Here is a 24,144-nt window from a genome sequence, read left to right as displayed (position 1 = left end):
TCTCCCGCCGCTTGGTTAGCAGAGTCCGGGTGCGCTGGGGGCGGGGGAGAGGATGGCGCTCCGAGGCCGCGAGGCTCCGCGGCGGGGGGCGGGGCGCGGCGGGGCGGGGTCTCAAGGGGAGAGCGCGTGGCCGCAGAGCGGCGGCGGCGTCATGGCGGAGGCGGCTTTGGACGCGGTGCGGAGGGAGTTACGAGAATTCCCGGCCGCCGCCAGGGGTGAGTGGGTTAGCGCAGAGGCTGCGACCGCCTTGCGTCCACCGCCGGGCTGCCTCAGGACGCGGGCGGGACCTTGGGCATGTGGGGAAGCAGAGTCCGGAGTCGGGTGCGCCCTGGCCCTCCTGGGCCGCCGACACCACATTTCCCCCTAGTTCGTGTTTTCAAGGAGCGCAGACGCTCGTGCACCTAACTCGTTGCTGGCCCCACTCGGATCACTCGTCTGCCCCAACCTCGCTCCTACCCCCGTGCTGGGGCCTCAGCTCCCCTGTTCCGGTGTTCGCAGGTCTTCGTGGCTTCCTGGTGTGTCTTGATTCTACTCCCAAGGTTTGGGCCAGTCTTCACCCTGGTGTATTTCCCACGGTCAACCCGCCCGGAATAATGGGGCAGCCTTCTGCTGCCTGTCGTGAAGTCCTGAGGTGGTCAGGTGTTCCCTTTCAGAACCCCAGCTGGAACGCTTTATTCAGGAACAGACTTCTCCAAGGTGGTGCAGAGCTTTGGGAAAATTGTCGGCAGCTGTGCAAGTAATCACTGGCTCTTCCCCTGGTTGGTTTTTATTTTGCTCCTTCCCTCTCTTCCGTTTTTTTTTTTTTTTTTTTTTTTTTTTTTTTTTTTTTCTTTTTGTTTTACCATTAATTAACAACACGGGCACAAGGTTTAAAAAGCAACGGATTTATAATGTGAAGTAAGCACCCCTCCCATTCGAGGCCCCAATTTGAATCCTTCCAGAAATAATGTTTATATCTACACATACACACACGCAGCAATATATATATTACCCTTCTGTTTACAACTGTTAGTCTGCTAAACACTTTTTTGCACTATTAGGTATCTTGAAGACCACCCCATATCCTTCTTCCGCAATCTTTTTCACCTTGTGTACTTGTGGTAATTTACTGAATTAGCCTATTATTGATAGACATTTAGGTCATTTACAGTCTGTCTTTTTGCTAGTGTTGCAACAAATACTAGGAGCACCTCAATACTAAGCACCTCAATGTGTGAGGCTCTGATCAATGTGTTTAGGATACATCAGTGAATAAAATTTCTGCCCTCCATACCTTACATTCCAAGTGAGGAGACAGATCATGAACCCTAGTCACACTAAATGAGTAATGAGTAAATTATATAGTAGAAGAAATGGATTAGAAGATAAGTGTTGTGGGGGAAAAAATTAAAGCAGAATAAGAGGTCTCAGGCCAGGGGTTGAGTGGAGGATATAGGTTGAAATAAGATGGTCAGGGTAGGTAGGCTGCCTTGATAAAGCCACATTCAAGCACAGGCTTGTAGAAAGGGAGTGAGCTGTACAGACATCTGAGAGAAGAGCATTGCAGGTTGAGGGTACTGGGGCAAATGCCCTGAGGTAGGAGTGTGCCTGGTGTGTTCATGGAACAGTGAACCTGGAACCTGGAACATGCCAGTGTGCCTGGAGCAGTCATTCTGCGCATGTGTGAATATTTTTGTTGGTTAAGTTTCTAGCAGAAGAATTGTTGGGCCAAAGGAATTGTTTGAATCCCTTTGAAATTCTCTCACATCAAAGCCTCAGAAGGGAGCAGTAGTCATTATCTACAGGAAGTCTTTTAATTGGTGAGGCAGTAAAAATTCAGTAATGGCAGGAAATACAAACGGTGAAAAGAAAGGCAGTTTCCACGCATTTTAGGAATTCCAGTGGGAAAAAAAAGAATTCCAGTGAGAATAATAGATTTACTGAGCCCCAAATCACCCTCCCAAGAGGACTGCTTTTGATGGACTGGCATGACTGGGAAGGCCCTTTGCCAGTTTGCTCTCCCTTGCTCCCTTATCTGCTTGGCAGGTACCATCTTACCTCTCTGGCCAGTGAAGCAAGCACATGTTCCAGCTCTTCCCTTTTATGTTTTCTTGGGCCTACCAGGGTCTTCCCACCCAGTTCTGATTTTTGAGCTAAAGACATTTACTTTTCAACTGAATGTAAAGCAAAGATGACTGGCATGGAGACCTCAGAGGTGAAAATTAGTGCAGTGGCTGCCCACTGGGGCCAAGACATTCAGGCTAGATCTCAAGGATGAAACAAACAAAGCAAAGCCCTGTGTACCCTTTATAGAAGCCAGGAGAAAGGCATTCCCGTTTGTGGGAGCAGTAGGAACAAAGTTTGGCACCACCTGAGTAGAGAGTGTGGTAAGGGGCAGGCACCAGACAGGAGGAAACCAGACTGGAAAAGTAGGTTGGGCCTGATCATGTATCACCTTGAATGCATGCCAAGGCACATTATAATTTGTAAGGAGTAGTGGTAAGCCATCAAAGGATTTTTTTTTTTTTTTTAACTAGGGGTATGACAAGATGAGATTGTATTTTAGGAAGATGATGGGGGCCAGGGTGAGGGATGCTTTGAGAGGGAGTGGAATGAAACCCCAAGGAAACCAGTTAGTTCACTGCAGCGATCAGCCAGTCAGGAGATGTTGGAGACTTTCTTTCAACCATTAAGCCAGTATTTGTTGAGCACCTGCTGTGTGTTAGGGACTATTCTAGGTCCTGGGGGGTATACCGATGAATAAGATTTGCATCCTTACCCTCATAGAGCTTACGTTCTATTCTAGCAAGAGAGATCAATAAACAATTTGGATAAGTGAGATATATAGTATGTTAGGTGGTGATGAGTGAAAGAAGGAAAAAAGGAAGAAGTGTAGGATTGTTGGGGACAGGTTACAGTTTAAAAGGGTGGCCAGGGAAGGAAACCTCATTGAAGTGACATTTGAGGGCCCAAAGGAGGTTATTTGAATATGGATACCAGCAGAGGAAAGAAGAAGGGGGTGGTTGGTAGAATCAATAGGACTTAGAGACAATCCATAGGGGTGGACAGAAGTGAGGGAGAAGGAAGAGCCAAAAAGATTTGTGAGAAGTGATACAGGGCCACTATAGACATCTGTGCAGATGGCATACTGCACAACTATAAATGCACATGGTAGCCTTGGATCTCCTGAGGATGGTGATGCTGTTCAGGAAGATCAAAAACACAGTTCAGCCCTTACTTTTCCTCCTATGGTTTCCTGTAGCATCTTGTTTTCACAGTTAGGTTGTAATCTTCTTGAGATGACAATAGGATCATCCCTTGGTACTCTGCATTGGCTAAACCAAGTACTGAGTACATTCTAGAGCTTGGTAAGTATCACTGTTGGAGGGTGCTTTCCAGAGCCTGACTCACCCACACCAGCCTGTGGCCTTGGGGCCTCAGCACCACTCATTCTGGAGTTCTATGTACTGCCTCCATGTTTCCCTTTCCTAATGAATGCCATGAGGTTGGACACTGCAGAGTGGGAAAGCTGTGGGGTTCACTGTATAGGGCTGGACATGGTCCCAAGGAGGGTGTGGGTTGTGGGCTGAGCACCATCCCCTGGTCCATCCTGGTGTGTTTGTGGGTGCTTCGTGCTTTCTGCCTTAAATGCTCTCCTCAATTTTCAGTTCCTGGTTGTCCAGGGTCCCTTGGTCATCAGTGGGCATTATCCAGGGATAGTAGTGTGTCTTGCCCAGGGAGGGCATCTTCTACACAGGCATTGGGGCAGCAACTGGGTGCTGTTGGGTTCATAACCCCACCCTACCCCCACCCCTTCTTTCCCTCAGAGCTCAGTGTGCCTCTTGCTGTGCCTTACCTGGATGAGCCCCCCACTCCACTCCACTTCTATCGGGACTGGGTCTGCCCCAATAGGCCTTGCATCATCCGCAACGCCCTGCAGCACTGGCCAGCTTTGCAGAAGTGGTCCTTCCCATATCTCAGGTGGGGGCTGCCCCTGGGGGGATGTTGGGTGATACTTTGTGGTATTTGGACACGGGCTGAAAGTCCTTTCCTCCAGAGCCACAGTGGGCTCCATAGAGGTGAGTGTGGCTGTGACCCCTGATGGTTATGCGGATGCTGTACGAGGGGATCGCTTTATGATGCCTGCTGAGCGTCGCCTGCCCCTGAGCTACGTGCTGGATGTGCTAGAGGGCCAGACCCAGCACCCAGGAGTCCTCTACGTGCAGAAGCAGTGCTCCAACCTGCTCACCGAGCTGCCCCAGCTACTGCCTGATCTAGAGTCCCACGTGCCCTGGGCCTCTGAGGCACTGGGTGAGTGGAGGCAGGGGCTGGGCAGGGAAGAAATGGGAAGGACAAGCAGGAGTCAGCCCTGCTTGCTGCTTCTTCCTTTGGTGATGACTTGGCCCATACTCTTGGCCCCTCAGGTTCAGGTGCTATGCACTGAATGCTCAAGTCTCCAGGCCACAACTTTGTTTTTGTTTTTGTTTTTAATTTATTTATTTGTTTTGAGAGAGAGAGAGAGAGAGAGAGAGAGAGAGAGACAGCGTGAGTGGGGGAGGGGCAGAGAGAGAGGAAGAGAGTGAGAATCCCAAGCAGGATCCACAGCCAGTGCAGAGGCCCACACGCGGCTTGAACTCATGAAACTCCAAGATCATGGCCTGAGCCGAAACCAAGAATTGGATACTTAACTGACTGAGCCACGCAGGTGCACCTCCAGGCCACGACTTTGCATTGAACTACTGGACATTGTCACCCTTCTTCTCCCACAGGGCAGGAGGCTCCTTCTGGAGCTGGCCCTCCTCTGCCCCTTCTCTCTGTTCTCTCCTTGTGAGCTCCCTGGCTCCCCCAAGGTTCTGGTCCAGCATCACTGTATGGTGGTTATTCCCAGCCTGGCCTTCGAGGATGGCCCCTTTTGACTTGATCTCTTACCTCTGACCTGCAGGAAAGATGCCTGATGCTGTAAACTTCTGGCTGGGGGATGTGGCTGCAGTGACATCCTGTAGGTATCAGGGGAATACAGAGGTGGGGGAGGAGGGAAGAGGAGGTCAAGAGTGGAAGGTTGGGTCTGGACGGAAGTTTGACTGTTTTCTAAGATTTATTCTGGGGTTCTGGGGTTTGGGTGTAACAGAGCGCCTCCTGATAGATTGGGGAGGGTCCCCATGGCAGTAGGGCGTGGAGGAGACTGTTTCTTCTAGGTCTCCAGAAAGCTCTCCTGAAGGGCAGCTTGGTCGGGGTGAACTCAGGAAAACTGTTTGCTTGGATTCCCCCCTTGGTAGAGATGAATGTCAAGCAAATGTCAAGTCCCTGATGGAATTCTGCCTGACTCCTTGGCATCCCCTTGAGCCGGCTTTGACTTTGTGTGATCTTCTGTTATACCACCTGTCACATCTGTCTTGTGGTCATTTGTCCCCTCCTGTGTCCAGCCCCTCATAACCTTGCCCACTGGGCCTTCTTTGTATTGGCAGTACATAAGGACCACTATGAGAACCTCTACTGCGTGGTCTCTGGAGAGAAACACTTCCTGCTACATCCACCCAGTGACCGGCCCTTCATCCCCTATGGTAGGGGACTCAGCCCTCAGGGGCTGGGGGCCAGGTGGCCCAAAGTAGAGCGAGGGCAACAAGGGCCCTGGGCAGGCTGGTGTGCCAGGCCGGAGGTGTGGGCACAGTGTTTCCATTGCACTCAGGGAACAAGGGGGAGGAACTGGCAAGCTGCAGGCCACTTGAGTGTCCCTGTACCTTTCTCCTTCTGGTTTCAGAGCTATACACACCAGCAACCTACCACCTCACTGAAGAGGGCTCCTTTAACGTGGTGGATGAAGAGGCCATGGAGAAGGTATCTGCCTTGTTCCTGGGACCTGGGGAGGGAGAAGGGTAGGAACCGTGTCTCTGAGAAGGCACAAAAGAGCTGGAGAGGTGGCACCTTAGTCTGAAAAATCCCTAAGTCTGGGCCTTCCCAGTGCTGAACAGGGCAGAGCTCATGGTGTTTACCTTTGGAAGGGACAGAGCTGGAGGGCCGGGGGCTTTGGGACTGTTCCCTGGCATCCACTGTATCCCCAGGTACCCTGGATCCCACTGGACCCATTGGCTCCAGATCTGGCCCGGTACCCCAGTTACGGTCAGGCCCGGGCCCTTTGCTGCACCGTACAGGCCGGTGAGATGCTCTATCTGCCGGCCCTGTGGTTCCACCACGTCCAGCAGTCCCATGGCTGCATTGCTGGTGAGGAGCTGCCCAGTAGGGCTGCTGGGGGATGGGTTTGGGAGGCAGTAGGTTTGGAGGGGGACCTTCATGCTGAGGTCTCCATTCTCCCCACAGTGAACTACTGGTATGACATGGAGTATGACCTTAAGTACAGTTACTTCCAGCTGCTTGACTCCCTCACTAAGGCCTCAGGCCTCGACTGATGGAACCCTGGTGAACGTTGCCAACGACAAGTGGTGGAAAAGGTCGTGTCCCTCCCAGGCCAAGTCACTTCCAGAGGCAAACTGGAGTCAGAGTCTGCTGACTCCTGGCCCAGCTCAGCTTGGAATCTGCATTGGAGGATTTGGGGAGGTGATCTGGAGGTCCAGGAGGTGCCAGGCAGGTCTGGGTGTGAGCTCCCAGGAAGTTACCACACAGGTGAGGCAGCTGCCTGTACTGGAGGAGGAGTGGGACTTCTGGTGCAGCCTCTTACCAGCACCGTGGGCGACTTACCACCTTGGAGCATTGGTGTCCTGTCTGTAAAACAGAGACAATGATGGGTCCTACCCCATGGGGTGTTGTGAGGCTTGGAGTGAGATCTTTAAGGACCATAAGGGGCTGGCAACAGAAGAAGTGTTCAATAAAAGGTGGCTTTGATTCATGTGTGCTGAGACTCCCTCTTGAAGTTGCCTTCTGTGGTCTGGTGAGGGCTGGAAGGTTCAGGTAAACATTTCAAGGTGACCCTGATTGGGGGTGAGGCCTGGGTCCAGGCTTGGGACTGAGGACCTCTGCTGCCAACTCCCATGATAGCCACTGCAGCCCCTCTCAGGGCAAGCGGGTCTCGTTTTAACTCTGGTGCAGACCTCCCTGTCTTGGCCTCTAAAGCTGTGCCTAGCTTTGCTCTGGCCTTGTTTGCTTTCCTCCACCTCCAGGGAAGCCGGTGGGGTCTGGTGCCGAGGGTCACCCCTGTTTCTTCCACAACAAGCATAGGTAGGAGGGGACAGAAACCCCTGCCCATCCCCACCTCAGGGTCTCCACACACTCAGACTCCCTCCCTCCCTGCACCAACCCAGACCTGGAAGAGCCCCTTTCCCGGAGAGCCACTCAGAGGCCTCATCATCCTAGCCACTCAGCGCCGAGGGTGGAGGCAGCCAGGCACGGGGCTTGGGAGGGCTCTTTCGTGAAACAAACCTCGCCCCTGCCAGGCGGTGATGGACCTGGGGCACCCGTTTCACATTAGCCAAGTGCTTCAGTCAGGGCCGGGCATTCCTGTCCTACAGGCACCGGAGGTTGTGAAAGACCCTGTGACAGGGGACAAGGCTTATCCACTTGGTGCTGCCCTGGGTCCACTCCCTGCTTTCCAGATGTCAGTGGCCCTTCTAGGTCCAGGCACAAGAGCAGGGTTGGGTGGGGTAGGTGCTGATGGTAACGCCTAGAGGGAATGGGTCTTCATGGGTGGTAGGCCCCCATTACAGGGGCCATGTAGGTTTAAGGTTCCTCATTTCCTTGACAGGTGGCTTGTCCTGGAGTGAGTGTGAGGCTTGGGTGGAGCGGAGGCGGTTGGGAGGGACCAGGGAGGAGCTTGGGGCCAACTGGCACATTGTTGGCTCTGCGTTAAAAAGCCGACACTCTTCGGTCCTGCGCCCACTGCCTGTCATTTGTGGCTCTTGAGGACTGTCTGTCTCATGGCTCTGGTAAGACCTGCTGGGGCCCTGGGCCCCCAGGCTGACCTTTGTTCCCTCTGGGGTCTGGTTAATGCTGATTCTTAAGAGGAGCTGTGGGTTTCTCCAGGTGTAGAGAGGGGAGTTTGCCAGACTTGGTCCAGGGTGGTGAGCAGAAGCCAGGGAATGGGCCGGGTCTTGGGATAAGGGTCATCCTGAGTTCTTCCTGCCCTAGAGATGGGCTCCAGGCAGAGTTCTCAGGGCCATGGATTTGGGCTACTGTCCTGGGGTCCCAGAAGGAAGTGGCTGCTCGGGTGCTCTTGACTCAGTTGCTTGGAGGGTGGGGGCCCCAGGGCAGACACTGACAGATGAGCTTCCCCGGCTCTGCCCTTCAACTCCATCCATCAAGACCCTTCTGAGGCAGGGCTGAAGGCCAGGATTAGTTGGCACAGGCTTTCCTGGCACACTTGCCATGGTTTATATCCCTAGACTCATGATTGTGGGTTTGGATGGACCTGCTTGGGGGTCCTCTTTAGCCTGACCTGTAGCACCTGGAGGACTTGAAAACCTGTATGTGGTCTGAGTTGCTAACTGCTGTTCATAGTCAAGCAGAGAGCCCATTTCCAGAATTGAGTCCTGGCCAGGGGTGGAGAGGCTGAAAACCAACTCTGTGTTCCTCACTTCTACCTCTCCAGATACAGGGTTTGCTTAACCAGAACATGCCTCCGTTTAAGCTGCTCAACCAGGGGAGCAGCCCCACCAAGGGGCCCATGGCCAGGCTGGGTCCTGACATGCCTCTTCCCCTCCCTCTGTAGCCTTATATTCTGCTGTTTCCCCCTCCCCCCTGCCCGCCCCATCACGGGCCTCCTGCCAACTAAGACCGCCTCAAGGCGGCTTAGCAAGGGGTAGCTGGAAATGTGGGGTGGAAAGATTTAAAAGACACTAAACCAGTAGCTAGAAGCAAGTAAGCTGTGGGGTAGAGAGCATGAGTCGAGCCGTCCTGGTGCAGTCTTGGCCCTGGACCTCAGGCAAGTGACTATGTAGGCTTTCTGTCTTTCTGTGCTTCAGTTTCCTTGTGGGATTGGTCATAATTAGTCCCTACACACAGCATAGTTGTGTGATTAAAGAAGTTAATGTACATAAAGCCCTTGGGCCAGCGCCGGCCCAGAGTGTTGTGTAAGTGTTGGCAGGCATCATCAGTAGATACCATAGCCTCCTTTCCATTTAGAGCTTTGATGGGTGGAGGGCAGCCATGTGGCTGGGAAGGGCTGATTCCTTTGGTTCAGAATTAGTCCTGGAGGGGGTACTCTGGCCTCTTCTTTGGCCCTTGTTGGCTTTGGGCCCAGCAGCCTGCAGCAAGCCTGACCTGTCCCTCCTCTGCAGGCAAAGGTGCCTGGGACCTGCCTGCTCACCATTCGTGTCCTGCAGGCCTGTGGCCTGCCCTCGAAGGACCTAGGTGAGTGCTGGGCCCAGGGAGGACAGTGGTTCTGGAACTGGATTCAGACTGGGACAGGGCAGTGGGAAGAGATACAAGTAGTGCTGGGCGTGCAAGGGTCCTGGAGAGGGTGCCGAGAGGAGGTGCTGGGTGGAATGTGGGATTGTGCCTCAGCTTCTTGCTCTTCCTGCCTCCCGACTCAGTCCCATTCTGAGGGTCTCCAGGCCTCCCAGGGCTGCCTATAATGGAAGGTCATGGACTCTGGGAAGCTGGGCTGGGTAAGGCTCCTGGCTGTCAGCAGGCACTTGTCCCTTCTTCCTGCAGTAACCCCCTCTGACTGCTATGTGAGTCTGTGGCTGCCCACGGCCTCTAGCCATAGGCTGCAGACACGCACGGTCAAGAACAGCAGAAACCCCATCTGGAATCAGAGCTTTCGCTTTCGAATCCACAGCCAGCTCAAGGTGGGCCAGGTGTCAGCCCCTGCCCTGCCCGTTGTCCCTGCCAGCCCTTGCTTTCTGCCATGGCCCCACTCACCTTCCTATCCCACTCCTCCTTCCTGCAGCCCCTTACTCTGTTCCCTTCCAGAATGTGGTGCAGCTGCAAGTCTTTGACCAGGACCTTCTGACCAATGATGACCCCGTGTTGTCGGTGCTATTTGACGTGGGGACTTTGCGGGCTGGGGAGTTCCGCAGAGAGAGCTTCTCACTGAGCGCTCAGGCAAGGCTGTGCCCAGGGCAGTGGAAAGCCTCAGCCCAGGGAGGGGAGATCCTTTGCAGGGGAGCTGGGTACATGGCCCTCTTTTCCAGTGAGTGGTCCAGGCTTCCGTGGCATCCAGAGGCTACTGTCAGCCAGGAGTTGCTGTCCACAGGAATAATCCCATCCTTGACCCTCTTTCTTGGCCCCTCAACCAAGGGCAGCTTTTGGGAGCTACCCAGAGAAAGTGGACAGAGCAGGGTGGAGTTGGACATTGGCTCTCACCACCTCTCAGGCCCCAGCAGCCCCACTTGGCATGTGTGTTGAAATCTACACTCACAGTCCTCAACCTCTCTAACTTTGTTTTCTTCCTCTCTCCAGGGTGAGGAGCGGCTAGAAGTTGAATTTCGGCTACAGAGACTGTGAGTCAGGGGCCACTGGGCACTTCTTGGGTGGGAGTGCTTCTTTTGGGGTAGGGCAGAGTCCAGTGCACCCAGAGCGTGCCCAGAACTGACACCCTTCCCTCTGAGACATCCAGTGGTGGTAGAGGAATGCCGTGGCCCTTTGAGGGGTGAGAACCTGGGAGCCTGGACTTGCACTGAGGGTCACTGGTATCCTTTTCAGGACAGACTGTGCTGAGCAGCTTGTCACCAATGGCATTCTGGTGGTAAGTCGAAGCTCCTCCCTCATGCCATCTGCTATCCCCCTCCCTGAAGCTTGGGCCTCCCTTGGAGATTCATGGGTAGAACTGAGTTGGGGGGGGGGGGGTCCCTGGGATTTTGGTTCCTTAAGAGGATACAACCTCAGGCAAATGGTTGGTGACTCAGGGCCAAGGTAATGAAGTGCTAAGGACCAAAACTAGGGTACTGGGAGGTGGGGGCCTCTAACAGGGCAGGGGTTCAAGTCTGAGGGGCTTTTTTAATGACTCAGGCCCGGGAGCTCTCTTGCTTGCATGTTCGACTGGAAGAGGCAGGGGACCGGAAGGGTAAGTCTCCCACCTACCAAGATAACCCCCAGCCCTCTGCCCTTGTCTTCCTCTTTCTTTTTTTTCTTTTTTCTTTTTAATTTTTTAATGTTTATTTATATTTGAGAAAGAGACAGTGTGCCAGTGGGGGAGGGGCAGAGGGAGATGGAAACAGAATCTGAAGCAGGCTCCAGGCTCAGAGCTGTTCTCACAGAGTCTGACTTGGGGCTTGAACTCATGAACTGTGAGATCATGACTGGAGCCGGAGTCGGACGCTTAACCAACTGAGCCACCCAGGTGCCCCTTGTCTTCCTCTTTCTATGGGGATCTTAGAAGGGACCTTACATTAGCTGCCCTAGACTTTCATAGGCAGTGGTAGAGATTAGGGGCAAATCCATGCTGGGGCTCCCCAGGACCTGTGTCCCCTTAGTCCTTGGAGAGGCTGTGATGGGGGCTCTATCTCTGAGCCTTGGCCTGTGCCAGTCCTCCTCCTAGGGGTGGGGGGGAAGTACCCTTCAGGCCCCTTATGCAAGACACTCTTGGGCCTTTGTGGGCCAGGATCTTATTCCCAGCCCCTCTGCTCTGGTTCCTATTTCCAGAGTCTGGGGGAAGAGTTCAGCTCATGGTTCCTGGGTCCTGTGAGGGTCCGCAGGAGGCCGCTGTGGGTGCTGGCTCCTTCTGCTTCCATTGCCCGGCCTGCTGGGAGCAGGAGCTGGATATTCATCTGCAGGTAGTGTGCTGCTGAGGTGGGGCCTGCAGAGTCTTTCTCCCTCTTTCTTCTAGCCGGTCCTTCTGCTCATGCTGAGCCCCTCACCCCCTCACTCCCTGGCAGAATCAGGCACACTGGGAAGAGTATGGGGTCGAGGTTGGCCTCTTGTCCCTCTTCCTGCTGCTGCTTGTCACTCCCTGGGGCAATGGGTGAGATCGCTGCTGGAAGAGAAGTGATTCTTAGGTTTTCTTTCATCCTTCCTACAGGATACCCCCCAAGAGCACCTGAAGGTGCCCCTGAGGGCCTTGCCCTCTGGGCAGGTGGTGAGGCTTGTCTTCCCTACGTCCCAGGTACTTGATCACCCAGAGGAAGAATGCCAGAAGCATAGGCAGAGCTGGGCCCCATGCCTTATAGGGGGCCTGCGGTGGTAGGAGCTTCAGTCTTAGGGCCATGCCCTGCACAAGTGCTGAGCCAGGTTCTGAGGAGGGAGGGGTCCTCTGAGCAGAGCTGCCTTGAAGCCTCAGACCTTGTCCCTGTGGAGATGGCCGGAGGCCCAAGGGAGCATGGGAGCATCATAGGGTGTGGCTCAGGCCAGGATGAGAGGAACATGGTGGCCAACTTTTGTGACTGAAGTGTTCATGGTTTTTAGGAACCCCTGATGAGGGTGGAGCTGAGAAAAGAAGACGGGTGAGAGCCGGCTAGTCCCGGGGAGAGGGCGTGGGGGAGAGCAGGCAGGCACCTGCACTTGAACTTGAGGCACAGAGAGGGCCAGGAAGCCACAAGAGAGAAATCATGCTCCCTTTGGGTGGTGGCGATTGTGGGTGGACCGTAGCTAATAATCTTCATGAGACAAGAGAAGTCACCCACCCTGGCCCTTCTTCACATGCCTGGAAGACTAGCCACGAAGAGGTGGGAACACTGTTTCTTGTCTCCGCTGGAGTCATTTTTGGGTCGGTAATGGAGAGAAGCTGAGAGGTGGAAGTAGATCTGTGGTGGTGGGTCCCACCCGGGGGCCTTTTTAGGCACCAGCATTTATAGTTGTGGGAATCCATTTTCTTGCATTCCCCAAGTGTCCTCACCTGGGTCTAGGTGCACCTTCTCTCCATCATACCCACACATGTCACGCTTCTGTCCAGACATGGGCAGGAGTGTGGTTTGGGGAGAGGAGAGAGAGAATGAGAAGTGGGCTTCTCAGGTGAGGCAGACCCGGCTTCCTTTTCTGTAATGAGGCCGGGAGCTGCCTGATGGTTCCTTCCTTCCCACCCAGACCCAGGGAGCTGGCTGTGCGGCTAGGCTGTGGGCCCTGTGCCGAGGAGCAGGCCTTTCTGAGCAAGAGGAAGCAGGTGGTGGCCAAGGCCCTGAAGCAGGTCCTGCAACTGGATGAAGACTTACAGGAAGATGAGGTCTGTGGGCTGGGCTGCCTTGGATGGGCATCCTCAGTCTTCCTCGAGCCCAGAGCTGAATGTTTCCTAACCAGACCGGAACTTGGCCCTGCCTCTTACCTACCTGCCCTGCTGTGCCTCCCTCTCACTTGATGTTCTTGGCAGCCTGATGCCATCAAATGCAGAGCATTGCGTGAGGCACCTGGAGCTTATAAGCTGCCCCATTGGGCTAGCTTTCCTTCTCGCTTTTTTTTTTTTAAGTTTATTCATCCATTTTGAAATGGAGACAGTGTGAGTGGGGGAGGGGCAGAGAGCAAGAATCCCAAGCAGGCTCTGTGTTGTCCTCACAGAGCCCAACAAGGGGCTTGAACCCATGAAACCGTGAAATTGTGACTTGAGCCGAAACCAAAAGTCAGACTCTCAACTGACTGAGCCAGCCAGGCACCCCCTTTCTCATTGTTTCTTGATTTTTGGTCTGGTCCAGGTTTTGGGACTTGGGTCCCATCTGACTCATCAGTGAGCCATGTAGCCTGAGGGCAGCCTGCTGGGGTCAGATCAGCTTGGGACACCTTCTAGGGAAATGACTTCTCCTAATAAGAGGGAAAGGGGTGGATGTTTGGGAGACTACAGCCCTGATCAGACCTTGACTGACCTGGCTATCCTCTCTTCCAGATCCCCGTGGTAGCTGTTATGGCCACTGGTGGTGGGATCCGGGCGATGGTTTCCCTGTATGGGCATCTGGCTGGCCTGAAGGAGCTGGGTCTCTTGGATTGCATCTCCTACATCACAGGGGCCTCTGGCTCTACCTGGTGAGCTGGCAGCACGTTGAGTGGAGGAGTTTGGGGGTGGCAGTCGTAAGGCTGCTGTGGACCCCATAGGCACCTCCGACCTAACTGGGAGAAAGGATGTGCCAGAGAGGAACGTGCTTGGGGGGGACCATTGGAAGGTACCTGCTAGTCTGTTGTTCTAGGATAGAGAGTCTGAGGTGTGCGATGACCCCCTGGGCTTTGGCTTTCCCAGGGCTTTGGCCAACCTCTACGAGGACCCAGAATGGTCTCAGAAGGACCTGGCAGGGCCCACCGAGTCACTGAAAACACAGGTGACCAAGAGCAAGTTGGGCGTGCTTGCTCCCAGCCAGCTGCAGCAGTACCGGCAGGAGCTGGCCGAGCGTGCCCGCCTGGGCCACCCGCCCTGCTTCACCAACCTGTGGGCCCTCATTAGTGAGGCCCTGCTGCACGATGAGGTACAGGGGGGCGGGTGTGTGGCCAGGGCATGGTTCAAAGATGGGGAACCGCCCTGGGCAGCAGAGATGGGAAAGGCCCCAGGCACCAGAAAGCACAACTTTAGGTTCAAATCCTCTCCTTCTACCAGCCCCATGACCATACTCTCTCAGACCAGAGAGAGGCCCTGAGTCAAGGCCAGAACCCTCTGCCCATTTACTGTGCCCTTAACACCAAGGAGAAGAACCTGACCACCTTTGAATTTGCTGGTGAGTAGCCCGGAGGGGAGACGTGTGATCTCGCAGCTGGCAGGGTGCCTGTGTGTAGGAGATGGGTGTTAAACCCTCCCCTTCTGGGCTAGGTCCCATGCCTTCCAGAGATTATTAATCATCCCACCAGAGTCCCTCAGGCTTTGGGATGGGGGTGGGCCTTTAGGTCCATGCTCAGGGTGCCTGTAACCAGCCTGAGCCTCTAGGTCCCCAGGCTTCCCTGGTGTGAAGCCTGTGGTGGTTGAGGGTCCTGGAGTTCTGAGCCCCGCAGTGAAGCTGTGTGGTCTCCTCGCAGAGTGGTGTGAGTTCTCCCCCTATGAGGTTGGCTTTCCCAAGTACGGTGCCTTCATCCCCTCCGAGCTCTTTGGCTCTGAGTTCTTCATGGGGCGCCTGACCAAGCGGCTTCCTGAGTCCCGAATCTGCTTCCTGAAAGGTGAGCGGCCTGGGAGGTTAGGGAAGCGGAGATAGAGGGGAGAACGGGCCTGGCGAAGATGGCAGCCCCCCCCCCCCCACAAACCCACCCTCAGCTCAGTCATGGGGATGCTTCCCAGTCTAGGATGGGCCGTGGGCAAGAGTCAGGTTGTGATTGGGTGGGGGCTCTCTCCCCCTCATGTCCTTTCTGTTCCTCTTGTGTCCCCTTTCTCAGGTATCTGGAGCAATCTGTATGCAGCCAGCCTCCAGGACAGCTTATACTGGGCCTCAGAGCCCAGCCAGTTCTGGGACCGCTGGGCACAGGATCAGACCAATTTGGGTGGGTGCCTGGGCTCCTTGTGAGCAAGTGGAGAGGCCCCTACAGGGGCTGGATCTGGAGGATGGTGGGGGTGGCTCTCAGGCCTTTGGGAGTCTACAGAAGCTGGGGTAAAAGTTTAGGGGTCCCAATTTCCTAAAAGATGCCCTACTTTCCCCCTTCTTAATTGAGCAGACAAGGAGCAGGTTCCTCTTCTGAAGATAGAAGAGCCTCCCACGGGGACCGGCAAGATTGTTGAGTTTTTTACTGACCTTCTGACACGGCGCCCACTGGCCCAGGCCACACATAATTTCCTGCGTGGTCTTCAGTTCCACAAAGACTATTTCCAACAGCCTTACTTCTCCACCTGGAAAGGTATCTCTTCTCTCTCTGGTCCCAGCTTTCCATGGTCTGCCCATGGCCACCTGAGCTTTGGGTCCCTGGTCCAGACATCCACACACTCCAACCCGTGGGCCCCAAGCTCCTTTGAGCTTAGTTCACTGGGCTGCTTGGATCAGCTACCCTTTTTCCTCTCATTTGTGGATCAGGGCACATCTGTGGCATCTTGGGAAGTGACAGGCCTACTTTTGGTGGGAGAGAAGAGGGACCAGGTGGCCTCAACACCAATGATAGCTGCTTTTCCACCCCATTCCCTCAACTTTTCCAGCCACCAAACTGGATGGGCACCCCAACCAGCTGACACCTGCAGAGCCCCATCTTTGCCTGCTGGATGTTGGCTACCTTATCAACACCAGTTTCCCACCCCTTCTGCGGCCCACACGGGATGTGGACCTCATCCTGTCACTGGATTACAACCTCCAAGGAGCCTTTCAGGTGAGCCGGGGGCAGACGTGGGAGACCGTGCTGCCTTAGGCCTGGCCTGACATCCTGGCTCCTGCCTCTGGGGATGTCTGCCTTGGAGTCTAGTATGTGGTCCAGCTTCCCTGAGGGGCTGTGACACTCTGTGAACAGTGTCCTATGAACTGTGTGCCTGTGAATTTACCACCAGGGGGACTTATTCTGCTCAGGAAGCCAGATGGAGAAGGAGCTAGTGATGCCCCTTTGTGGCACCTGCCACCTCCATTCAGTCTAGACCTCTGGATCCCTCTGCTCTGAGTTTTTGTGTTGGTCCGGTGAAGGTTTTTGCAGAACCTGGGAGCAGTTAGCCCCGCGCAGCTGAGGGGTTGGAGTCCCTTCCTCAGTCCGGCCCAGTGCCAGGGGGTCTGAGTTGGTGTCCAGGTCCCACGCATCCCAGCTGACCCCCACTGGCCCAGTGTTGGGGCCCAGCCATCTGACACCACTTCTGCTGCCCTGCAGCAACTGCAGCTCCTGGGCCGGCTCTGCCAGGAGCAGGGCATCCCTTTCCCGCCCATCTCCCCCAGCCCAGAGGAGCAGCACCAGCCTCCGGAGTGCTGCTTGTTTTCTGATCCAGACCGCCCTGATGCCCCAGCGGTGCTGCACTTCCCTCTGGTGGATGCCTCCTTCCGGGAGTACTCGGCCCCTGGTGAGCCCCTGCATCCTGTCTCTCCACAGTGCACCCCCCCCCCCCCCCCCAGTGCATGTCCTGTCCCTGCCCTGCTACACTGTCTCCACTAGGCATCCAACGGACACCTGAGGAGAAGGGGGCCGGAGAGGTGAACCTGTCTTCATCCAACTCTCCCTACCACTACTCGAAATTGACCTACAGCCCAGAGGACATGGACAAGCTGCTCCACCTGACACATTACAACATCTGCAACAACCAGGAGCAGCTGCTGGAGGCCCTGCGTGGAGCTGTGCAACGGAAGCGCCGGCAGCACCGGCCGTAGTGATGGCGCTGCCCCGGCCGGGACTCCCTGCTCCCCTCCCGACACTTTGTCAGACTCACTCCCTGTCCACCTGGGTGTTCTGGGTGAGTCGGGCAGAGACCATCATCACCAACAGTTCCAGAGCCCCCGCAGCCTGGATGGCCCTGCCCTGGCCCCCTCGCGCTCTGAGGGGCTCCGCCAAGATATGTGCCTGGCCCTACCCAGATAGGGCCCTGCAGCCACCAGCACCCTCTCCACATACTTGCAGGTAGGTTGAGGGTTTTAAAAGGGCTGAGAGCCCTGTCTCCTCAGGCTGGAGGTGGTTTCCTCTTCAAGGAGAACATTCAGAGGTGGCCAGAGGTAGACCTGGGGGCCGTTACGGACCATATTTGCAAAAGTGTTCAAAGCTATGTGACCCTTTCCCTTGCTACTTTGAATAGTTGTACAGAGTGAAATAGAGCGGTTTATGTATCACAGAGGATCATATAATGTGAGATGTTAATGGGTTATCTGTCGTTGCTGCCAAGAAGAGACAGGTCATTCCATGCTCCTGGTTGCACATAGCAAGGACTGGTTTGCACATCTCCCCAGGGGTACCTCACCGAGCTAGACAGCAGGTCAGTCCAAACCTCCCTTGAAGAGAAGGCCATGTCTGCCCTGCTGGAGCCACGCTCTCCAAGCAGGGAGGCGGCCAGCTTGGCCTGGGCAGGGGTGGGGGTGGTGGTGAAGGGAGTCTCTGCTACTGGAGCCCTGGCCGTGCACAGGTGAGCAGACTCCCTGACAGTGACACAGCACCCCTGTCCCACGGTGGGGATGGCCACCCCCAGGATCTGAGGAGCCAGAGGCAAGTCCTAATGGCATAACCTCAGCAAGTTGTGACCTTGGTGAAGGCTGCCTCTTAACAACCGTCTATTCCAGAATTTGGTCCTGAGGGGCCTGGCAGCAGCGTCTCATTCTGTTCCCCTAGAGGCTGTCCTTGTTTGTAGCCTCGAGGTTTGGTGCCATCTCAGGGTTTGCTTCAGGGCCCAGACCTGTTGGGAGGACAAAGAAGCAGAGTGAAATTAGGGCCTAGCCTCCCCAGAATCTTTGTCGAGCACTGGTATGCAAGGGCTCTGGCCTCCCTTGGAACTAATGTTGACGTGGATCCTGGAAGCTGACAGGCAGCTGCAGGAGTGACAGTGGGGTATGGGGCATATGGGAGAGGACTGGGTCTTGTGGCCGAGCTCCCTGTGTCTGCTCTCACCCAGTGATTCTCGGGCCCTGTCCTGAGCATGGGGCTAGAGTCACAGGAGAAGAAATGATTGCCCTGGTAGCCTTAGAAGCCACCATCCAGGATGAAGCCTATTCCTTCAGCAACATGTGCTCTGAAGCCTAAAGTGGAGCCCGAGGGCCCTGCCAGAGACCATACCCGCGGCTGCCCTCCGCTGTGCTGTGAGTGTCCCTCAAGCCCAACAGGGTGGGGTCTGTCTCTGTGCACGGGCATGACCGCCTGGCTTCTGGCCCACTCTAGGACAGTAAGGCTTTCCTTTCGCATTGGAGCAGGGAAGGGCAGGCAGACAGCAGGGTACGGCTGTCCTGCAACATGGCTTCTGTCTTAGGAAGAGGAGACCAAGGGGTGAGAGAGGTGGGAGCCCTGGAGGACAGAGCCAGGCAGGCTTTCTAGCATGTGCAAAGGGACCCCTGAGGGGCCTGTACCTTGGGCTTGGCCTGGGCAGGAAAGGCGGTGGGAGCCTTGGGCAGGTTCCTGGGCAAGGCCAGCAGCCTGCAGCAACTCCATGGGCTGCAGCTGACCGTCAGCACTCACATGTGGCTCCCTCACTGAGGTGGTCAGGGGCCAGCCTTGGAAGCTGTGGGGAAGAGGAGCCTCAGAGCCTGGACTCTGTTGCCATTACTGAGTGAGCAGAGGTTTACACCAGGTGAGGCGGGTGCTAGGGTTTTCTATTGCTGAGGGTCTCAAATATGGGCGTTACCCCTCACCCTAGCAGTGCAGGTCTGAGTCTCTGGCTCTTGGGCTTGAGAGGGCAGCATCTGTGCCAGTGATGGGGCTCAGGACTCGTATCTGCCCGTATACCCAGCTGTCCTACCTGAGCGAGGCGGCTGTCTTGGGCGCCCTCTCAGCAGTGGGCTCAACAGTGAAGCCCAGAGGTCTGGCTCCGTGCTCCAGGCTCAGACAGTGGGCTGCAGAGCACAGAGAGAACAATGGTGAGCCTGGCCCAGATGCTAGGCCCTCTGCAGACAGCACACTTCCCTGCATGTTTGCATCTCTGTTGAAATCCTAACCCCCAGGTGATGGTATTGGGAGGTGAGTAGGTCATGAGGGTGGAGGCCTGACCAAAGAGTAACCTTGCCCCTTCAACCAAGTGAGGACACAGCAAGAACTAGGACACCCACAAGACGACTCTTACCAGACATGCAGTCGGCTGGTGCCTTGCTGTTGGACTTCCCAGCTTCCAGAACTGTGAGAAATAAACGGTTCTTGTCTGTAACCTGCTCAATCTGGTATTTTTGTGAAAAGCAGCCCACACAGACTAAGCTACAACTGCTGCAGGAGGCTCTGTACACACCAGGAGGGGTGGTGCAGGCCCCCCAGTGCACCCCATCTCCTAGAAGGCTGAGCACAGGTGGGCTAAGAAAGGCTCAGCCTGGAGGAGATCCAGGATCCCTTTGGGATTCTGGAAGGACAGGCTCAGAGAGATCCCAGGGGGCCAGAGACTGAGGAATGGAGCCAAGAACCCAGAGAGACTGGGAAGAACAGGAAGGGACTCCCACCTGGGCAGTGACATGACCGGAATACACTGTCCAGGTGGAGCCTGTCAAACCACATGGACCAAGAGATTCCCGGTGCAGGGGTGCTTTCCAGGCATCCCTTGTGATAGAAGTGGGTTTGGCCGTTGTCCGTAGATACCCCAAGGGCAGAACATTCAGAGCTATTTGAGGACTGAAAGGTTGGAGAAGGTCCCAGGGTCGCACAACAAGCCTAGGAACACTTGGGTGTCAGAGAGGCACACTCCACAAAGGGGGTGGGAAAGGACCAGGAGGCAGCCAACAGGTCAAACATGGCCCTACTTCTACTACAAATTATCTGTGTGATCTTGGGCAAGTTGTTTACCCTTTCTGGGCCTTAAATTCCTAGTATCTTTTCTCAAAGTCCCACTTACCTCTCCGGCTGTAGAGAGGATGGTACCTCTATAGCCTGAGAGGATGTAGGAAACCACAGCATGGAGTCCAGGGAATCCGTGCCCCAAGTCCCACCCCAGGCTTGCCCTGGTGCCTACCTGCCGTGCCACTCAGGGCTCGATGCCAGCTCCAGGCATGCTGTTCTGATGGTGCTGCATACGGGATCTCCACCCCACTGCTCAGCCTGCTGGGCAGAGAGCCATGGGTCAAAACTCTGCCTCCCATGGGGGGGACCCCCTACCTCGAGCCTCTTGGCTGCTCTTGTGAGGCTGTGCCTGCTGGGTCAGGATGTCTTGGGGCCATTGTCTGTCTCTCCATGTGGCCCTCACCTATGGAGAAAGCATATTTCCTGCCACTCCAGTACCTCAGCCTCTCACACTGGGCTCCTGTGAGATCAAGGGTGTCCACGGGGGCCACGTTCTGAGAAGAGAGGCAAGAGGGGTCACAATGGCCATGTCCACTCTTCTCCATGGGCCTCTCTGTCTTCTGCCTCGCCTGTATTCCACTGCCCAGTACTTCTGCTGCAGTCTTCTTATCCCAGAAGAGGCTCAGGGAACTGCCCCCCAGGGTCCCACAGCAGCAATCCCAGGGGCTTGAGCTGGGCTGTGGAGAGAAGGGGGTGAGGTGACATCAGCCGAGCGTGGAGGGGAGGCTGCAGCCTGGCCTTATCAAAGCCTGACCGTCTATCTCTAGAGGCTCCCAAGCAAAGTCCTGGACTGGTCCAAAGTGTCCACGGGGAAGAGGGAGCCAGGGAATGACATGTAAGGAAACCAGGAAGAGGAGGAAGAGGGACTCGCTCCCCACCCGGGGGGTGGGGGGGGCTGGGCAGAAGCTATGAGGTGTCTTAAGAATGAAACTATCTTGGGGCATCTGGCTGGCTCTGTGGGTACAGCATGTGACTCTTGATCTTGGGGTCGTGAGTTCAAGCCCCACATTGGGTGTACAAATTGCTCAATAAAATATATAAAGGAAAAAGAATGAAACGGTCTTAAGACTCAGGGGTGTGGGGCCAGGGTGCCAGGCCTTGATGGCCCCTCGAAGCCCAGGTGGTTCTGTGGAGGAGAGCTGCCTGGAGAAGGAATCTCCTGGTACTGACCTGCCTCTCTGCAGGCCATTGCTGCTTGAGCTCCAAAAATCCTTCCATGGTGGGGGCACCCTTTGCATCCTGAAAGTGCAAGAAGGGGCCCAGGAAACATCCAGCAACAGACGACAGGACCCCTCTGGAAGGTGGGCTAGGAATCTACCCCTTTTTGACCACTTCATTCCTGGGGAATCTCAGTTCCTCTGCCCGGTGTCCCCAGCCCCCAGGGCCTCAGCGCTAGCTGTGGGGTGTGGGCCTTACCCCTACAGCCCCAGCCCCAATGGGCTCCTGCTGCCTGGCTGCACGTTCCAGGAAGAGAGTGGTGGTCAAGGGTGTGTGTGACCCAATGGGGACACCTGGCTGCAGGTCCCTTGTCTCAGCCAGCTGTACTGGCCCCCAGCTTCCGAGAGGCCTATGCTGGAGGGAGGTAAACTGGTGGCCAGCACTCCTGGGTTTCAGCCCTGTCCCCTGCTGCAGCAGCTTCTGTTCCACCTTGGAAAGGGGAGTAAGGTGAGCCAGATCAGCCTCTGCCGCCCCGGATCCCTCCCACCTGGAGAGTCCCTATCTCCTCATTGGGCTTCTCTTCCTGTGTCAGCTCAGGAGACTTCCCTGTCAACCTGGTCCATGGTGGGGCTCTAACCTACCAGGACATGGAGGTGACAGGGCCCTGCAGCTGGCTGGGCAAAGAACAGGTTTTCCCGGGGGGGTCAGATATATGGGCTCCGTTCACTGGGGAGGTCCCGACTCTCAGGCTGAGACCAGGATGCTCCCACCCCGTCCTCAGGTCCCTAGATCCCAGTGTATGCTCATCCCAGCCTCCACTCACCCCTGTCTCCCTCTGCAGTTGGGCAAACTTCTCTTGCTGGGCTGCCAGTGACTTTTCTAAGTCATGGTGTCCATGGAGCAGTAGCTCCACATCGGCCACCGAGTGCTGGGGAGAAGTAGGTCAGGGTGAGGCCCGGCTCCAAGGGGCACCAAGAGCCGCACCCTCCCCGTCCACAGCCTGGCGTGGCTGTTCAGGGAGCAGAGGAGGACTAGGACCTGCCCTTGGCCACAGCTGCCATCGCGCAGCCTGTCAACGGTGGGGCCTTGGCTCACCCCGCAGTTGGGGTCCAGCAGCAGGCCCTCTCGGGAGGCCAGCCAGGCCTCGGCCTGGTCCAGCTCCTGCCGCAGCTTCTGCAGGCCCCAGTTCTCCTCGCAGCGCTCCTGGAGTAGGGCGCAGGCCTCTGCCAGTGCCTGCAGCTGCCCTTCCAGCTCCCGCAGACACCCTGTCACCTGGTGGGAAGCGGCGCTGTGGGCCAGACGCTGGAGCAGAAGCCCCGAGGCACGGCGGGGCTGGCGCCCAGCAGACAGGTCCAGGAAAGGCCCAGACCCTCCCCCTCCCTGCCTCCCTTGCCTGCCTTCTCCTCCTGAGGGTTTCCATTCCTGCTGGGGTTCCTTGGGTTGTTGGGCTCCCTCCCCAGCTCAACCCCTGGCCCACCTTTGTGCTCATACCTCGGGGGACATGAAGTGGCCACTGTCCACCAGCTGCTGTCCTTCCTGCCGTACGTCCTGGGCCCGAAGGCAATATTCCTTGATTTCTTGCCCCAGCTCTTCCTGCTGCACCAAGAGCTGCTCGGCCCCCACCAGGTCCCCAGCCAGCTCCTGTGATGAAGCCAGAACCTGCCTCTCCTGAGCCCATGCTCTGGGGGCAGGGAGACAAAGCTGCTGTCAGGGCTGGGAGGGAAGCCTCAGGAAGCAGGGCAGGAGCTGGGCACGGGACAGGGGAGTCCAGCTCCCTGAAGAGCTGGGGTGACCCCCACCCCGCAGGGCAGAGCTGAGCCAACAGCAGGGCAGGGTGCCACTTACAGCAGTTCCCTACAGCGGCCGAGGAAGGCATGGCCCCGGGCGGCCTGCTCCAGCTGCTGACCCTGCTCCTGGGCCTTCACGTCCAGGGTGGCCCAGGCATCTTCCATCTTGGCCAGCTGCTCAGACAGGCCCACCCGAACCACAGGGTGTAGCTGGCCCAGTCTGCAGGCCTCCATCCGCATCCGGGCCACCTCCTTCTCCATAGCTGCCAGCTCCCTCTGTACCAGAACACATGATCAGGCCTCACCCTGGCAGCCCGATGGATGCTCTTCATTTGGTCCTCTCTGAGGAGTCCCGATCTGCTTCCCGGACTCTCACAGGCCAACTCCACTCTGTTCCACCACCTGGGCAAGCACCTCCTGGCTGGGAGGGCCTTCTCTTCCCCCCTCTGGGGGCTCCCTACCCACCACCTGCAGGGAAGGGCTCTGAGGGGCAGACAACGGGCACGGGCCCTCACCTCCAGGCACCTGTGCTGTTGCTGTAAGGTCTGCACCGATGACAGACTGTGGCCACAGATGTCTCTCGCCATCAGGGTGACCTTCTCCTGCATCCAGCCCTGGAGCTGGGCCACTTCCTGCTCAAAGCCAAGAACTTCACAGGCTGTGGCCAGGCTCTGTGAGAGGAAAGAGGGCTTGCTCTGAGTTGAGCTCATTCCTAGGACCTTTTCTCGCTGGAGACATGGCCTTGTGGGCCACGTCCTTTTAAATAAGAAGGATCAGGGCGCCAGGGTCGTTCAGTTGGTTCAGTGTCCAACTCTTGGTTTTGGCTCAGATCATGATCTCATGGTTCAAGGGTTTGAGCCCCGTGTTGGGCTCCGTGCTGACATTGCAGAGCCTGCTTGGGACACCATCTCCTTGCTCTCTGCTCCTCTCCTGCTCACACTCGCTCTGTCTCTCTCAAAATAAGTAAATAAATACATAACTAACAAGGACTGTGGGCTTGGTGATTCACTCATGACCACCAGGTACAGAAAACGTCCTCAATGTGGCAGGTGCTCAATGAATGTATGATATTACTGATGACGTGGCAGGG

General features: G+C 56.1%; 2 protein-coding genes across 3 annotated transcripts in view; one reads left to right on the top strand and one right to left on the bottom strand.

Moving 5' to 3' along the window:
* The first annotated feature begins 136 nt into the window (after nucleotides 1-136).
* Nucleotides 137-19,492, top strand: LOC115516057 (bifunctional peptidase and (3S)-lysyl hydroxylase JMJD7). 2 transcript variants are annotated; one of them, XM_030318434.2, is made up of 25 exons: nucleotides 137-215; nucleotides 3,807-3,960; nucleotides 4,037-4,290; nucleotides 4,922-4,978; nucleotides 5,445-5,540; nucleotides 5,738-5,814; nucleotides 9,204-9,276; nucleotides 9,580-9,716; nucleotides 9,841-9,972; nucleotides 10,330-10,370; nucleotides 10,573-10,615; nucleotides 10,879-10,933; nucleotides 11,512-11,642; nucleotides 11,888-11,971; nucleotides 12,271-12,308; nucleotides 12,889-13,024; nucleotides 13,676-13,812; nucleotides 14,024-14,246; nucleotides 14,375-14,492; nucleotides 14,788-14,925; nucleotides 15,139-15,243; nucleotides 15,415-15,594; nucleotides 15,887-16,053; nucleotides 16,537-16,723; nucleotides 16,816-19,492. In XM_030318434.2, the coding sequence occupies exons 1-25, from the start codon at nucleotides 152-154 to the stop codon at nucleotides 17,025-17,027; spliced, it is 3,039 nt and encodes a 1,012-aa protein (XP_030174294.1). In that variant the 5' UTR covers nucleotides 137-151; the 3' UTR covers nucleotides 17,028-19,492. The 2 variants fall into 2 exon arrangements, with proteins under 2 accessions (XP_030174294.1, XP_030174293.1); XM_030318433.1 differs by lacking the exons at nucleotides 9,204-9,276; nucleotides 9,580-9,716; nucleotides 9,841-9,972; ... (14 more) ...; nucleotides 16,537-16,723; nucleotides 16,816-19,492 and adding exons at nucleotides 6,039-6,198; nucleotides 6,295-6,832.
* The window catches only part of SPTBN5 (spectrin beta, non-erythrocytic 5), a 45,585-nt gene continuing 39,393 nt past the window's right edge, over nucleotides 17,953-24,144 (bottom strand). Inside the window, exons 56-68 of the mRNA XM_032593662.1 lie at nucleotides 23,570-23,725; nucleotides 23,113-23,330; nucleotides 22,759-22,948; nucleotides 22,363-22,539; nucleotides 22,091-22,195; nucleotides 21,619-21,756; nucleotides 21,280-21,348; nucleotides 20,548-20,786; nucleotides 20,282-20,367; nucleotides 19,412-19,462; nucleotides 19,091-19,184; nucleotides 18,702-18,853; nucleotides 17,953-18,037 (exon numbers count right to left, since the gene is read on the bottom strand). Of these exons, the coding sequence (XP_032449553.1) occupies nucleotides 17,970-18,037; nucleotides 18,702-18,853; nucleotides 19,091-19,184; nucleotides 19,412-19,462; nucleotides 20,282-20,367; nucleotides 20,548-20,786; nucleotides 21,280-21,348; nucleotides 21,619-21,756; nucleotides 22,091-22,195; nucleotides 22,363-22,539; nucleotides 22,759-22,948; nucleotides 23,113-23,330; nucleotides 23,570-23,725 (1,743 nt within the window). The 3' untranslated portion in view covers nucleotides 17,953-17,969. The remainder of the gene's footprint in view (nucleotides 18,038-18,701; nucleotides 18,854-19,090; nucleotides 19,185-19,411; nucleotides 19,463-20,281; nucleotides 20,368-20,547; nucleotides 20,787-21,279; nucleotides 21,349-21,618; nucleotides 21,757-22,090; nucleotides 22,196-22,362; nucleotides 22,540-22,758; nucleotides 22,949-23,112; nucleotides 23,331-23,569; nucleotides 23,726-24,144) is intronic.

Source organism: Lynx canadensis, chromosome B3, assembly GCF_007474595.2.
Source record: "Lynx canadensis isolate LIC74 chromosome B3, mLynCan4.pri.v2, whole genome shotgun sequence".
NCBI lineage: Eukaryota > Metazoa > Chordata > Mammalia > Carnivora > Felidae > Lynx > Lynx canadensis.
The sequence above is the reverse complement of the archived record's forward strand: the minus strand, read 5'-3'. Positions and strand labels throughout refer to the sequence as shown.

Bases quoted from the DNA above. Each gene is read 5' to 3' on its own strand.
- LOC115516057 (XM_030318434.2), top strand. From the start codon at position 152: ATGGCGGAGGCGGCTTTGGACGCGGTGCGGAGGGAGTTACGAGAATTC. The intron at 12,309-12,888 runs GTGAGAGCCGGC...CTTCCCACCCAG, and splicing joins GAGCTGAGAAAAGAAGACGG to ACCCAGGGAGCTGGCTGTGC. The intron at 15,595-15,886 runs GTATCTCTTCTC...CAACTTTTCCAG, and splicing joins TTACTTCTCCACCTGGAAAG to CCACCAAACTGGATGGGCAC.